This window comes from Ovis canadensis, chromosome 20 (assembly GCF_042477335.2).
Source record: "Ovis canadensis isolate MfBH-ARS-UI-01 breed Bighorn chromosome 20, ARS-UI_OviCan_v2, whole genome shotgun sequence".
In the NCBI taxonomy this organism is placed as follows: domain Eukaryota; kingdom Metazoa; phylum Chordata; class Mammalia; order Artiodactyla; family Bovidae; genus Ovis; species Ovis canadensis.
The window spans coordinates 37161576-37175818 of record NC_091264.1 but is presented as its reverse complement, the minus strand read 5'-3'; the positions used below and the strand labels follow the sequence as shown (position 1 = coordinate 37175818).

The 14243-nt window shown below is 41.1% G+C and overlaps 1 protein-coding gene across 1 annotated transcript in view; it reads left to right on the top strand.

Annotated features, from left to right (window-relative positions):
* Positions 1-7943, top strand: part of LOC138425092 (cysteine-rich secretory protein 2) — a 28777-nt gene extending 20834 nt beyond the window's left edge. The window contains exons 6-9 of the mRNA XM_069562712.1: positions 1467-1612; positions 2010-2107; positions 4614-4702; positions 6861-7943. Coding sequence (XP_069418813.1) covers positions 1467-1612; positions 2010-2107; positions 4614-4702; positions 6861-6988 — 461 coding nt within the window. The 3' untranslated portion in view covers positions 6989-7943. The remainder of the gene's footprint in view (positions 1-1466; positions 1613-2009; positions 2108-4613; positions 4703-6860) is intronic.
* The last annotated feature ends 6300 nt before the right edge of the window (positions 7944-14243 follow it).

Genomic DNA, 14243 nt, shown 5'->3' with positions numbered 1-14243 from the left:
CTCTAGGACTGACAAGGAAGGTGCCAGTTCTTTGGGTAACCCCAGAGAAATTGGAGCACTGTACACATTGATCAACTCTACCTCCCAGAGTAGAGCTCAGAGCTAAGATTTTTAATCTGTTTGCTCTGGCACTGACCCAGGAGGAGTTATGGGATCTATCAGCCCAGTCACTATCTCCCTTTGTACCCGATTGTTAGAACTCCAACACTAGCAAGACAGAAGCCAGCCCTGTGGGGAGTCCCCTTGGAACATTTGGGTTGCCAGACGCATGAACCAACTCCTTCCCTCCCCTGGGAGAAGCTAGAAGCTAGGGAGTCTCTTCTGATCGTATGGCACTGTGCTGAGGGTAGGGACTCTTGCAAGAGGGTTTTCCAATTTCCCTACAGACTTCAGGGAGTCTGGTTGTATATCCTTCAGAGGATGAAGCCTTCAAATTTGTTTCTTAATTTCTCACGAGGGCAATCAGTTCATGAATTGTTGCTGAGTCACTGTGTCTGTTGGTGCTAGGAGAGGCCAAAACTTCCTGTCCCAACATTCTGCTGATGTCACCTTCTGCAAAGTCCTTCCTGCCTAACTCCCTGAGGAGGATTTGGCTTTGAGACATTATGATTTATTGATTAAGGAAAGATCAACAAGTTTTGAAAGTTGTCTTCCTCCTGATGTCAGTTGCCTCTTGATTAGAGGTCTTAAAGGCTATCTGTTGGGGACTTCCTGGTGGTCCAGGAAGGGGGCTTCCAGTGTAGGGGGCTTGGGTTCAACCCCTGTTTGGAGAACTAAATTCCCACATGCCCTGTGGCACAGCCAAAAATAAAAAGCTGCCTATAAACTTTTTTTCTCCGAAGTTTACACAAATCATAATCATAAATCTTTATTCTAGCTCTTATATGTGAACAATCGCTACTGAGGGTAAGAGGAAAGAAATAATAGAAGTTGTTTGCTGCCTTACTCAAGCTTATAATACAAAGCCGAAAGTACACACATTATACACATAAAGGATTTAGCGTGAAAAAGAAGGCATCTTTGACAGTCCAGAAGGAGGAGGATTTGTTTTGTTTTTATTTTCATCGAAATAAAGTTGATTTACAATGTTGTGTTAGTTTCAGATGTACAGTAAGGTGATTCAAATATACATATATTTAATTATATGTATTCTTTTTTCTACATTCTCTTCTAAGTTATTACAAGATATTGAGTATCGTTCCCTGTGCTATGCAGTGGGTCCTTGTTAGAATAAAGTGCTCTTGACCTATTCAAAGGTTGCACGCTGTGACCAGTCTCAGTGGGCTAGGTAGATCTGTCTTTTCTTTAGCTTTGTAATTGATTAGGAATGGAAGCGCTTTTTTAATGTATTACAGTTAGAACATATAGGCAGAGTTTGAAGGGTAACATTCTTGTGTTCGTATAGTTGACGTCTCTTGCCTTGGCATGCTTTGTGCTTGTCTTCATGGTGATCTGTTCCTCCTTAGGTACAAAATGTGGTGAAAATCTGTACATGTCAAGTGACCCTACGGCCTGGTCAGATGCAATTCAAAGCTGGTTTGACGAGCACCACAATTTTGTCTATGGTTCAGGACCAAAGAGCGCCAGTGCAATTGTTGGACATTATACTCAGGTAAGCAGAACAAATGAAAAATTTTGGCCACAAATGCTCTAACAGAGAAAGCTTCTCCAAATGATGACCAACTCCAATGTTCAGTTTAGAAGAGCTTGAATATAATAGAATCCTGGCATCTGGCTGGTATTTCATTTCTAACCATTTTTACCATGGTCTGAAAAATTCTTAGCAGGGAAGTACATTCTGTACTTTTCCAGCATTAGAAATGGATAAGGTAGTGAATATACATGGAATTTAATATTTGTAAAGTTTGTGACTTTGTTTCAGTGGTTTAAATATTTCCATAAGGCTTTCCATAAGAATGAGTAGCTGTTTTATATTTGCTATTATTTGCACTTTAATATTTACCCCTCTTCTTTAATGTACTCTCATGTATTCCCTTATGGATTTGTAGCTTGTCTGGTATTCATCTTTCCGTGTTGGATGTGGAATTGCCTACTGTCCCAATCAAGAGAGTCTAAAATACTACTATGTTTGCCAATACTGTCCTGCGTAAGTATACACTTTAAACTTTATACCAATAATTCATTGGCAATTTAATATTTTAAAATTCTCTTATATTTAACCAATCAAAATAAAAGGCCTGTTTCAATTAAGGGGAAGGGATAGATTTTTGGAAATGCTTTTTAAAATGAGATACATTCAGCTTACCAGAGAAGAGATTGAGTTCTCAGTCCCTGAAACACTTTCCTCAGTTATGAGCTGATGTCTTTTCTCTCAGTCCCCTTTCCCTAGAGCTCAAGGTTATTCCCTGAGCACCAAATCTCTAGATTTGGTGTCAATAATTCTTGCTAATTCCACATCTTAGGAAAGTGGAAGCTTGTTGGCTAAGCAAGAGGTAATAGTGGAGTAGAAGATAAAGGGTAGTAAAGTGTGTCAGCCCTTTCTGCTAAAATATTCCAACTCCTACCTATCTTAAAAGCCATGCACGTTATCATCATTAGAAATGATTCATTAGGTTTTTCAAGAGATCTTTAATACATTTCAGAGTCCAAAAAAAGGTGACAGCTTAAGCTTTTGTTTCTTAGAAGTTTTCATAAAAAACTCCATTATGAACAGTCCTTAACGTCTTTATTTATAGCAGGAAACATGCTTTTCAGTAAGCAAAATGTTTGAAGTTATCCAGAACAAAGCCTACAAATACATTGAAGACCTAACCTTAAGATATCTGTTAGTCTTGATTTCTTTTAAAACTTGGAATTCTTTACTACTACAGGCAGGGGGTCCCCAAAACCAAGCCTCCTTCAGGATTTACTTAATACTGTAGGTGGCTCAGTTGGTAAAGACTCTGCCTGCAATGCGGGAGACCACCTGGATGCAGGAGACCTGGGTTCAATCCCTGGGTCGAGAAGATCCCCTGGAGAAGGAAATGGCAACCCACTCCAGTATTATTGCCTGGAAAATCCCATGGATGGAGGAGCCTGCAGGGCTACAGTCCATGGGGGGTCACCAGAGTCAGACACGATTTAGTGATTAAGCCACCATAGGTGACCAGGCACATGGACTTCCTGTTTGAGGAGTATGGCCTCCAAAGTCATTTTCCTGCAAACAGCTATTGGAGTTTAGTATTAACAGAATTGGTAGGTCATTTGGAGAAGGACAATTGAGGCCTAAGAAGATGCTGAACTGATCTCTTCCCCTGGAGACAATGAATCTGCACCCACATACAGAGCAGGTCCTCCTGAAGAAGACATGCAGGCTGATGGAACAGCTACTGTACATAGAAGGACCACACAGAAATGGGGGGGAAGATGGACAGTGTATCCAAACTCACTGCCTGGCTGTGAAAGACGAGGCATTTGGAGCCAGGCATTTGAAGTGAGAGTTGACGTGAATCATGAGGAAAAGCAGGTGTGAGAGAACCTTGGGAACACTTTTGTATAGGTGTCATCCTTTCTCCAAGGGCAGCCACCATGCATACTGCTGTGTTCTGTGCAGGGAGCCTGAGACGCAGATACATTGCCTTGGGCCCTTGACCCCCTTGACACTGCTGAGATTTGGATTCCTGTGTATTTTCCAATGAATTACATAAACAGTCAATAGGATAATGATCATCAGTGAATTACAAATTAGTCACTGTAATTGATTATACCCAAGATATTGGTATTTATCAAAACTTTTAAAACTAATGTTCTTTTTTTTAGTAAATATAAACATCTCTCACATACCACCTCTGGAAACTCACAAGCCTTCCCTAGCTTTTCAGGCCCACAGGACATAGTCATCATAAATCACTTAAGTATCAGAACGTTATCTAGAAATTAAAAATATGTATATTTAATGTGATATATATATGGGAGATTTGTTGTCCCTAGTTCATAGTAGAGAAATTATGGTATTTATCCCCTTTTAAATATAAAATTATATTGTAACATTGAGTATTCTTTTTCATACTGCAACCCCCTACCACCAGGACCTTCCCCTGTCTCTGTAAGGGATATATTTACTCCTAGTCAGCTCATTGAGGTGAGCAGCCTTACCAGTTTGACTGAGACTTCTCTGGTGGCTCAGATGGTAAAGAATCTGCCTGCAATGCAGGAGACCTCGGTTCAGTCCCTGGGTTGGGAAGATTTCCTGAAGAAGGGAAAGGCTACCCACTCTAGTATTTTTGCCTGGGAAATCCCACGGGCAGAGGAGCCTAACAAGCTACCGTCCATGGGGTAACAAAGAGTTAGACACAACTGAGCTACTAAACAACAACTGGGAGATTAAAACGGTGTTGCCACAAAAATGTACTCTGAAAGCTTTAAACTAATTATGCCAACTTAGTTGCTCAGCCTGAAGAATTAGAGTAAAGGAGATGGGTCAATGTGTATGAAGCATCTCTTCAATTTGGATATTGTCTAAATTATCTACATGTTGGGAATTGTAATGTTTCAGTTTTGTTAACATAACTGAAAACATTTAATAACCTATCATACCTTGAATGATTGATGTTGCTCTTGGCAACCAAACAGCAAAGTGAAAAATATTTAACATTGTGTATTTTAAATTGCAGTGGTAATAACGTGAGTAAAAAGAATACCCCTTACCAACAAGGAGCACCTTGTGGCAGTTGCCCCAATGACTGTGACAATGGATTATGCAGTAAGTGTGAAATGATTAACTTGTATTATAGTCAGGAATTTATATTTAGGGACTTCTCTGGTGGTCTCGTGGTTAAGACTCCGTGCTTCAATGCAGGAGACATGGGTTTGATCCCTGGTTAAGGAACTAAGATCCCACATGCCACACAAAGTGGTCCAAAAAAAACTTTTTTAGTTAAAAAAAAAGAATTGGTATTTAATTTTCTTTTTATGGATTAAGAAATCTCCTAACAAATTTAAATAATGTCTTTATGCAAAAGACAAAACGATTACTCAACAGAGTGTAAGTAAAGATTTTATGCACTTCAATAACCTTCATATTTTTTGCAATGAAAAGAGTACAGACATACCTCACTACAAGAAAGAGATCACTCTACAGAAAGTCACACACATTTGGGGGTTTGTCAGTGCACATAAAAACTATTTTACACTATCCTGTGGTCTATTAAGTGTGAAATAGTATTATGTCTAAAACCAATGTACTTCAGTTAACATAAATAGTACTTTCAGAAAAATGACTCTAATAGATTAACTTGATGCAGGATCACCACAAACCTTCAATTTTTAAAAACAAAACAATATCTGCAGAGCACAATAAAGTGAAATGAAATAAAATGAGGTGTGCCTATATTACCACATGCAAGATGAAATGGAACATCTAGAATTCATTTGTTTTTGTGACCGTGGAGAGCTCATTAATAGCTATACATCCATGCTTCTGATAGTTTGTTTTATCAATATTAATACCATTACACCAAAGATTGCATTTTGAAAGAGCAAAATGTATAAATTTAAGGATGTGAGACCACATTACCACTCAGTCTATACAAACAAAATATTTCTTTTTGAGCAAATGAGTCCCTCATGATGATTTAGCATTTTTTTTCTATAGTATAATTGGAAGCATGGTGATTAACATAATAAATGATCACAGTCCTATAATTTAATCATGATTGTATGCACAATTTTAATGATAAAATCCAACCTGTACTTGATATTGGTTCATAGAGTCCATGAACATATTGTTGAAAGGGAAGGACTAAAATAAATGTTATAAATGTCATTTCTAAAGTTGTTATGATCTGAAACAAAAATAGCTGCTGGCTTTTTATAGTTGAGAAACTTTTATTAAAATTATTACAAACAGTAGAGTTGACATTCTCTGAGATTTTTACCTTCAAATGAGTTCATCTATAGTCCACAGTCCTTCTTACTGAATTACAGAACTAGAATTCAGAATATTGATGATGTCAGAACTGTAAGTCAACTAGAGGAAAAATATCAACTTAAAAAAATGTGGAGTATCTCTACCTCTACTGAATGCTTTATTTGCTAAGGAGCTTGGAATTTCTCCTATTAGCAATAAGCACACAATTCGAAGGTTTTCAACAAAACAGTAACAAGGTCAGAATAATGTTTTATAAAGAGCTTTCTAGCAATGGTGTGTAGAAACTATTGGATGGAATTCAGTTAGAAAACTGTTGAAAAACATGAATTAAAAAGAAATTGAGGGACTTGCCTGGTAGCCCAGTGGCTAAAGACTCCAACCTCCCAATGCAGGGGGCCTGGGTTCGATCCCTGACCAGGGAATTAGATCCTACTTGCCACAACTAAGACTCAGTGAAGCCAAATAAAGAAATTGAATGTCTTGACAGCATTACTGGCAAAGTGAATGAGGAACAATGGACAGGGCTAAGAGACAAGACTTAGAATAGCCAGTGTTCATTACTAGACTAGCTTAGCAGTAGCTGCTGGTCTCAAGTGGTCTTTGAACACCGTGGCTAGTAAGATTAAGGGGCCAAATTTTTAATTTCACCTAATTTAGAATAATTTAAGTTTAAATAGCTCTGTGTGGCTGGTATGTCCCATAGTAGAGTCTGTAGGTATTTTCATTTCACACTGTTTGCTAAGGAAGCAAAGTAGGTCAATTCATTTCAGAAAAATATCACCAAGTTCAAAATGAAAAGTGGTGGGTTTATCAGTGCGTTCAGCTAAGGCACCTCGTATGTCCCTGAAGAAGTGAAAGGCCCTTCATGGTGTAAGTGACCCTGACTTGCTTATCCTGTCCTACTGCTGTGTGTGTGCACTTTGAATGTGTGGATTGCTTTGTTGCTACTGAGGAAAACGATAATGATGTTAACTCGTCTGTTTTGTTACAGCCAATACTTGCGAGTATGAAGATCTCCTCAGTAACTGTGATTCCTTGAAGAAAACAGCTGGCTGTCAACACGAACTGCTCAAGGAAAAATGCAAGGCCACTTGCCTGTGTGAAGGCAAAATTTACTGAAATGCCCGATTTGCATTGTGTGGGACTAAATGGAGAAAAGCTGCGCCATTTAGTTGACACATACCAGGAGGGAGACTGTTAGATACACATTCGATTCCCAACAGTAAGGAACCTTTTTTCTCCTGGATGTTTACAGAGACCTGTTTCATACAGCAATTTACAAAAGTAGCATAGTCTACGATGACAACTTTGGACTGATACAAACTTGTCACATTACCTTTAATTAACTGAATCAAGTTGAAGATTTTGAAAGCTGTGCAACCACAAGATTTAGTCTGGATTAAAATAGTTACATTTCCTGAAACAACATGCCAAAAAAAGAAGACTGTAACATTGTCACTCCTTAGAATGAATTCAAAACTTGACATCTACCTTTGTTTTCCAACCTCTTCTTTAAACAAAAGCAAACAACTTAAAGAATAAAGAACTTATCTAAGCAAACATATGGATGTGATTTAAATAACTAAAATATAAAATCATATTTTATAATATTTATACATAACCCTAGTTAGACTCAGCCCAGATAAACAATAAGACAAAGCAAAATTTCTGAAAACAGCTGCTTATAAAATTAAATTTTAACAATAATTATAGCAAAATGAATCAGTTATATTCTCATTTGCTTTTTGTTTTTTTGACTTTGATCTCCTCCTAACTGGCTTGGTAGGACTTCTCTGGTCGCTCAGACAGTAAAGCGTCCACTTACAATGTGGGAGATGCAGGTTCCATCCCTGGGTCAGGAAGATCCTGTGAAGAAGGCAATGGCACCCCACTCCAGTACTCTTGCCTGGAAAAATCCCATGGACACAGGAGCGTGGTAGGCTACAGTCCATGGGGTTGCAAAGAGTCGGACATGACTGAGCAGCTTCACTTTCACTTAACTGTTTGGTATCCTATTTTTTTGTGTTAAAAAAAAAAAGTCAGTACAAAAATACACATGTATTTGTTGGCCAAACGTTTGTTTGGGTTTTTCTGTACTCTGTAATGAACTTTTTGGCCAACCCAATACCTTCACATTTGTGGGAAAATGTACACGCAACGTACGAAAAGTGTACAGAAACTAAAGGGACTGGTTACATAGAGTAAGTGGGCGCAGAAGGGGGTGGGAGGGATGGGGAGTGTCAAAATGTTGGAATAAATGTGTGGGGGGAGTGACTTCTTCATTTGTATAGCTTTATTTTGTGATTTTTGTTAATATTTCACACACTCTTTAACATAAAATGCAATCAACAGGATGGAGAGAAAATCCAAAATGTAATAGAAATAAGAATAAACTATATTGATTATAAAATAATCACCATAAAGTGTGAAGAAGAATCAATTCAACTAATGTTTGAATGCTATATTTGGACTATATGTCTTCTATATATTTATACAAAGAAATATTCTAGTGAATAAAATTTTTCTTTTAACATAGACCCGTGGATTAGTAGTTCTGAAAGTACTATGTACCCTGTGCTGTGCTGGGCTTAGTCACTCAGTCGTGTCTGACTCTTTGCGACCCTATGGACTATAGCCTACCAGGCTCCTCTGTCCATGGGGATTCTCCAGACAAGAATACTGGAGTGGGTTGCCATGCCCTCATCCAGGGGATCCTCCCAACCCAGGGATCGAACCCAGGTCTCCCGCGTTGCAGGCAGATTCCTCACTGAGCCACCAGAGAAGCCCAAGAATATTGGAGTGGGTAGCCTATGCCTTCTCCAAGGGAACTTCCCAACCCAAGAGTCAAACCAGGGTCTCCTGAATTGCAAGCGGATTCTTTAGCAGCTGAGCTACCAGGAAGCCCACCACGTACCCTACAAACACAGTTACAAAGAATGGAAGCCAGGTTTCTCACTGCTGGAGAAAGGATTTACACACAGAAATAAAATAATGGATCAAATCCTGTGTTGTACTGGAATTGAGGTATTGGTGTGAATTTGTAGTTTTTCACATAGAGAGAGAGAAATGCTAGAGAAATATCAGTGATAGAAGCAGAAGGAATCCCTCCCCTTCTGAAATCTGAATGGTTGATTTCTGAAACTGGAAAAGAACATAATGGTCCCCAGAGCCACTAGGGATACAAACCATACTTTGGTATGCTAATTTTGGATGATCAATTCAGTTCAGTCACTCAGTAGTGTCCAACTCTCTGCAACCCCATGGACTGCAGCGTGCCAGGCCTCCCTGTACATCACCAACTCCCAGAGTTTACTCAAACTCATGTCCATTGAGTCGGTGATGCCATCCAGCCATCTCTTCCTCTGTCGTCCCCTTCTCCTCCTGCCTTCAAGCTTTCCCAGCATCAGGATCTTTTCCAATGAGTCAGCTCTTCCCATCAGGTGGCCAAAGTATTGGAGTTGCAGCTTCAGCATCAGTCCTTCCAATCAACATTCAGGAATGATTTCCTTTAGAATGGACTGGTTAGATCTCCTTGCAGTCTAAGGGACTCTCAAGAGTCTTCTCCAACACCACAGTTCAAAAGTATCAATTCTTCGGCACTCAGCTTTCTTATAGTCCAACTCTCACATCCATACATGACTACTGGAAAAACCATAACTTGACTAGATGGACCTTTGTTGGCAAAGTAATGTCTCTGCTTTTGAATATGCTGTTTAGGTTGGTCATAACTTTCCTTCCAAGGAGTAAGTGTCTTTTTAATTCATGGCTGCAGTCACCATCTACAGTGATTTTGGAGCCCAAAAAATAAAGTCTGCCTCTGTTTCCACTGTTTCCCCATCTATTTGCCATGAAGTTATGGGACTGAATGCCATGATCTTTGTTTTCCGAATGCTGAGCTTTAAGCCAACTTTTTCACTCTCCTCTTTCATCAAGAGGCTCTTTAGTTCTTCTTCACTTTCTGCCATAAGGGTGGTGTCATCTGCATATCTGAGGTTATTGATATTTCTCCCAGTAATCTTGATTCCAGCTTGTGCTTCTTCTAGTCCAGTGTTTTTCATGATGTACTCTGCATACAAGTTAAATAAGCAGGGTGACAATATATAGCCTTGACGTACTCCTTTCCCTATTTGGAACCAGTCTGTTGTTCCTTGTCCAGTTCTGACTGTTGCTTCCTGACCTGCATACAGATTTCTCAGGAGGCAGGTCAGATGGTCTGGTATTCCCATCTCTTTCAGAATTTTCCACAGTTTATTGTGATCCACACAGTCAAAGGCTTTGCCATAGTCAGTAAAGCAGAAATAGGTGATTTCTGGAACTCTCTTGCTTTTTGCATGATCCAGCAGATGTTGGCAATTTGGTCTCTGGTTCCTCTGCCTTTTCAAAAACCAGCTTGAGCATCTGGAAGATCACAGTTCACGTATTGTCAAAGCCTGGCTTGGAGAATTTTGAGCATTACTCAAAGCTCAAAATGTGAGATGAGTGCAATTGTGGGGTAGTTTGAGCATTGTTTGGCATTGCCTTTCTTGGGGATTAGAATGAAAGTTGACCTTTTCCAGTCCTGTGGCCACTGCTGAGTTTTCCAAATTTGCTGGCATATTGAGTGCAACACTTTCACAGCATCATCTTTCAGGATTTGAAATAGCTCAACTGGGATTCCATCACCTCCACTAGCTTTGTTTGTAGTGATGCTTCCTACGGCCCATTTGACTTCACATTCCAGGATGTCTGGCTCTAGCCGAGTGATCACACCATCATGATTATCTGGGTTGTGAACATCTTTTTTGTACAGTTCTTCCGTGTATTCTTGCCCCCTCTTCTTAATATCTTCTGCTTCTGTGAGGTCCTCCATTTCTGTCCTTTATTGGATGATAATTATCCATAAAATGTAACAGCAAAGGGACAAATGCAGTCTTAATCACGTTTCAGTGAAACACATAGCACCTTTGAATTTAAAAAGTTCCAGAAAAAATGGTTTCAGACTGGCCACATGAAGTATTCATCCTTCTCTCTGGAACACAAAGCTGATGGTAACTTATGAGCGGCCATCGGAGGGCTCAGTGGAGTCCAGAAAACAAACTCATCTTTGAGATCTGAAGCTACTGTAAACATGCTCAGTGAGAGTCCCCAGACATCGGAATCCTTAGAGTCACAGATCTGTGAGAGAAGCCGGTGCCGAAGCAGAGAGAGAGAGCAGGCGCTGTGGAGGAGGCGCTAGCATCTGTCAGCACAGGCAAGAAAACCCCTGGGAGACCCCGGATCTTTGGGGTTAAAAGAAGGCTCTTTCAAGGACAGGAAGAAGGGAACGCTCCCTCTCCCCATCACACACATACATGTACAAACACACATGAAAACAATTAATGGAGGTTGTTTTAAAACCAAAACCACTAGTACTGGGAAATACAATTACAAAATGCACTTCGATCTGTATGTAGAATATTTAAATGTCACCAGATACTGATTTCTCTTTTCAAATTGAGATGATTTTTTTCTTTTTTAAGTGAAATAACGCATGGAAGATACTTAGCCGTAAGAGAGACTAATCGTGCTCAAGAAACTCTAATTTACTTCTCTGTGTCTCCCTCATGCTACTGAAGTTAATAATGAGTCTACATTCCAGGTGATATGCTGATTGGCTTATAGTCCTAATAGGCCTTTGTCTCCATTCTGCAGGTAAGTGAACAGGGACAGGAGAATTTTGGGGTCTGCATGTAGACAACCATGCAACATCAGAGCACAGACTCAACCCTCAGGCTTGTATGCAATACGCAATGCTGTTTCCTGATCTAGACTAACACTAATTGACAGTTCAGATTAAAAAATGCACTCAGACTGAGGATTTAATATGAAATAAAACAAATGTTTAAACAACGTTCCTAAATTTCTTTGTCCTGTATTCTCAGAGATGTGTTTACCTTTGACAATCGACATTTAAGGCGTGTAGTTCAATTGTAGTCAGACATGGAATACCTTCATAGAATTGTATAAAATTACGTCATGACTCAGTCCTATTGACCTTCATTTTATTATTTTAAAAACCGGTTCTATAAACCATAAAATTACCACAGAAATGTTCTTTGTGAGACTGACATAGATTTGTTCAGACATCAAAGGTTTCTTTACCAAGAAGGATGTATTGCCAAAGAAATCATTAACATACTTCCTGCTAAAACTGTACGTGAAAGAACACTGTCTCCTCTCTAATTTAACAAAATGAAAGAAAAAAATAATTGTCATCTCCACCTCTTCTGTAAATATGGCCCAATACTACTGTTTTTGGGGGGAGGAAGAAATAGGAGCTTGGCCTCAGCGGATGAGGCACGAAGGCTGAGGAGCGCCTCTGCACCCGGGAACTCGGTGGATAAGGAATCCAGCATCGTCCTTTGCGTTGCAAGTTCCTGTCCGTGTAGAGCGGGCTTCTGATGGGACTGGCGTTTTGTGGTGGAGCGCAAGGACACTGGGATCCGAGGGCTTCACTAGTTTCAGCTCGCTGCCTCAGTAGTTGTGGCAGCCTGGCTGTAGAGCGTTGGCTTAGTAGCTCCTCCCCACGAGAGATCTTCCCCCACCAGGAGTCGAACACTTGTCCTCTGCTTGCAAGTCGGGTTCTCAAGCCCTGCTGCTGCTGCTGCTAAATCGCTTCAGTCGTGTCCGACTCTGTGCAACCCCATAGCCGGCAGCCCACCAGGCTCCCCCGTCCCTGGGATTCTCCAGGCAAGAACACTGGAGTGGGTTGCCATTGCCTTCTCCAATGCATGAAAGTGAAAAGTGAAAGTGAAGTCGCTCAGCCGTGTCCTACTCTTAGCGACCCCATGGACTGCAGCCTACCAGGCTCCTCCGTCCATGGGATTTTCCAGGCAAGAGCACTGGAGTGGGGTGCCATTGCCTTCTCCGCTCAAGCCCTGGGTCACCAGAAAGACCCACAGCACCTTTCTTGAGGGCCAATGTTCCCTAAAGGTCTGCAGGCCTTGGGAATGAACATGAAGAGGTTCAGAGCACCAGTTTTAAAGCTGCAGCTGCAGGAAATGTCCACGAGGTGGCAACCTTCTCTCATTTACTACTAGAATTCCTAGAGCCAGCCGAATCCTGAACAAAGTCGTGTTCCTCAGTTGCAGATTAGAGGCCGGTGTGCCAGGTAAGGGGCCTCATTCCTTAACCCGCAGCAAATGCCAAGCCATGCCCATAGTGCGATGCAAAGGGTACTGTTTCTTCCTCCTTAGGAAGGGAACCGCCAAAGAAGAAGGCTGGCACTGGCAACAGCACCATGAGGGGCTGGGTGACCAGCTGGCATTTCAGCTCTCTCTCTGCCCATGGGGACCACTGTTTTCTGGGTCCACGCTACTTGGTTGAGCTGTTGGAGGACCCGTCTAGATCTGGAGGTCGCAGTCCCATGCACACGAGACCAAGTGCTCCAGCTCAAAAAGGGGCTCTTCCCCTGGACCCCTTCCCTGGGCCCCTCAGCTCCACCTCACTCCAACCTTGGGCTCCAAGGAGGTAACACCAGCCTAGGTTATTGAGGCCTGAGGGGAAAACCCTTGGTGTTTCTCCTCTGTTCTTTTTTAAATTTTGTTTCTATTTTTTGTTAAAGTAGTGTGGATTTACAATGATGTGCATGTATCAAGCCAGGGCAGTCTGATCCGGTTACCCAATACATCAATCTCTCCCAGCCAGATTTTTCCCACGTTGGTATTACAGAGTGCTGAGTAGAAATCCCTGTGCTAGACGGAAGGGCCTTGCTGATTCACTTTTCAGATCTATTACTGGGTAAACCTGAGGCCCAGCCTCCTTGTTTCTTCTTCCCCTGCCCCATTTTTTTTCTTTTCAGAAACCAGAAGCTTTTTGTCTGTGTCCTGGAGTCTGTTTTTCATTTTCAAAATGGGTTCCTTGGAATCAGTTTTTACATTCTATCTGTAAGCCATACCCTAGGATCCTTCTCATTCTTGCTCCGTCTGCCCTCATTCAGCATGACCATCTCCAGAGTCATCCATGTTGCTGGAAAAGGCATTATATTATTCATCTGGATGCCTGAGTCATATTACCTTATGTAGATAAATATATAAAACATCTTTTATGCCTCTGACGGTGCCCGTTTTGGTTGCTTCCACGTCTTGGTTTTTGTAAAGCATCCCGCGTGAAGGCGAGGATGCAAGTGTCTCTTGCAACGAGGATTTCTCTATGCATATAGGCCGAGACACAGCATTGCCGAATCCTGAAGCAAGCCTGTTTGGGGGGTTAAGACACTACCCTACTGTTCTCCATCCTGGCTATTACCAGTGCTGCTACTGCTGCTAAGTCGCTTCAGTCCTGTCCCACTCTGTGTGACCCCATAGCCAGCAGCCCACCAGGCTCCCCTGTCCCTGGGATTCTCCAGGCAAGAACA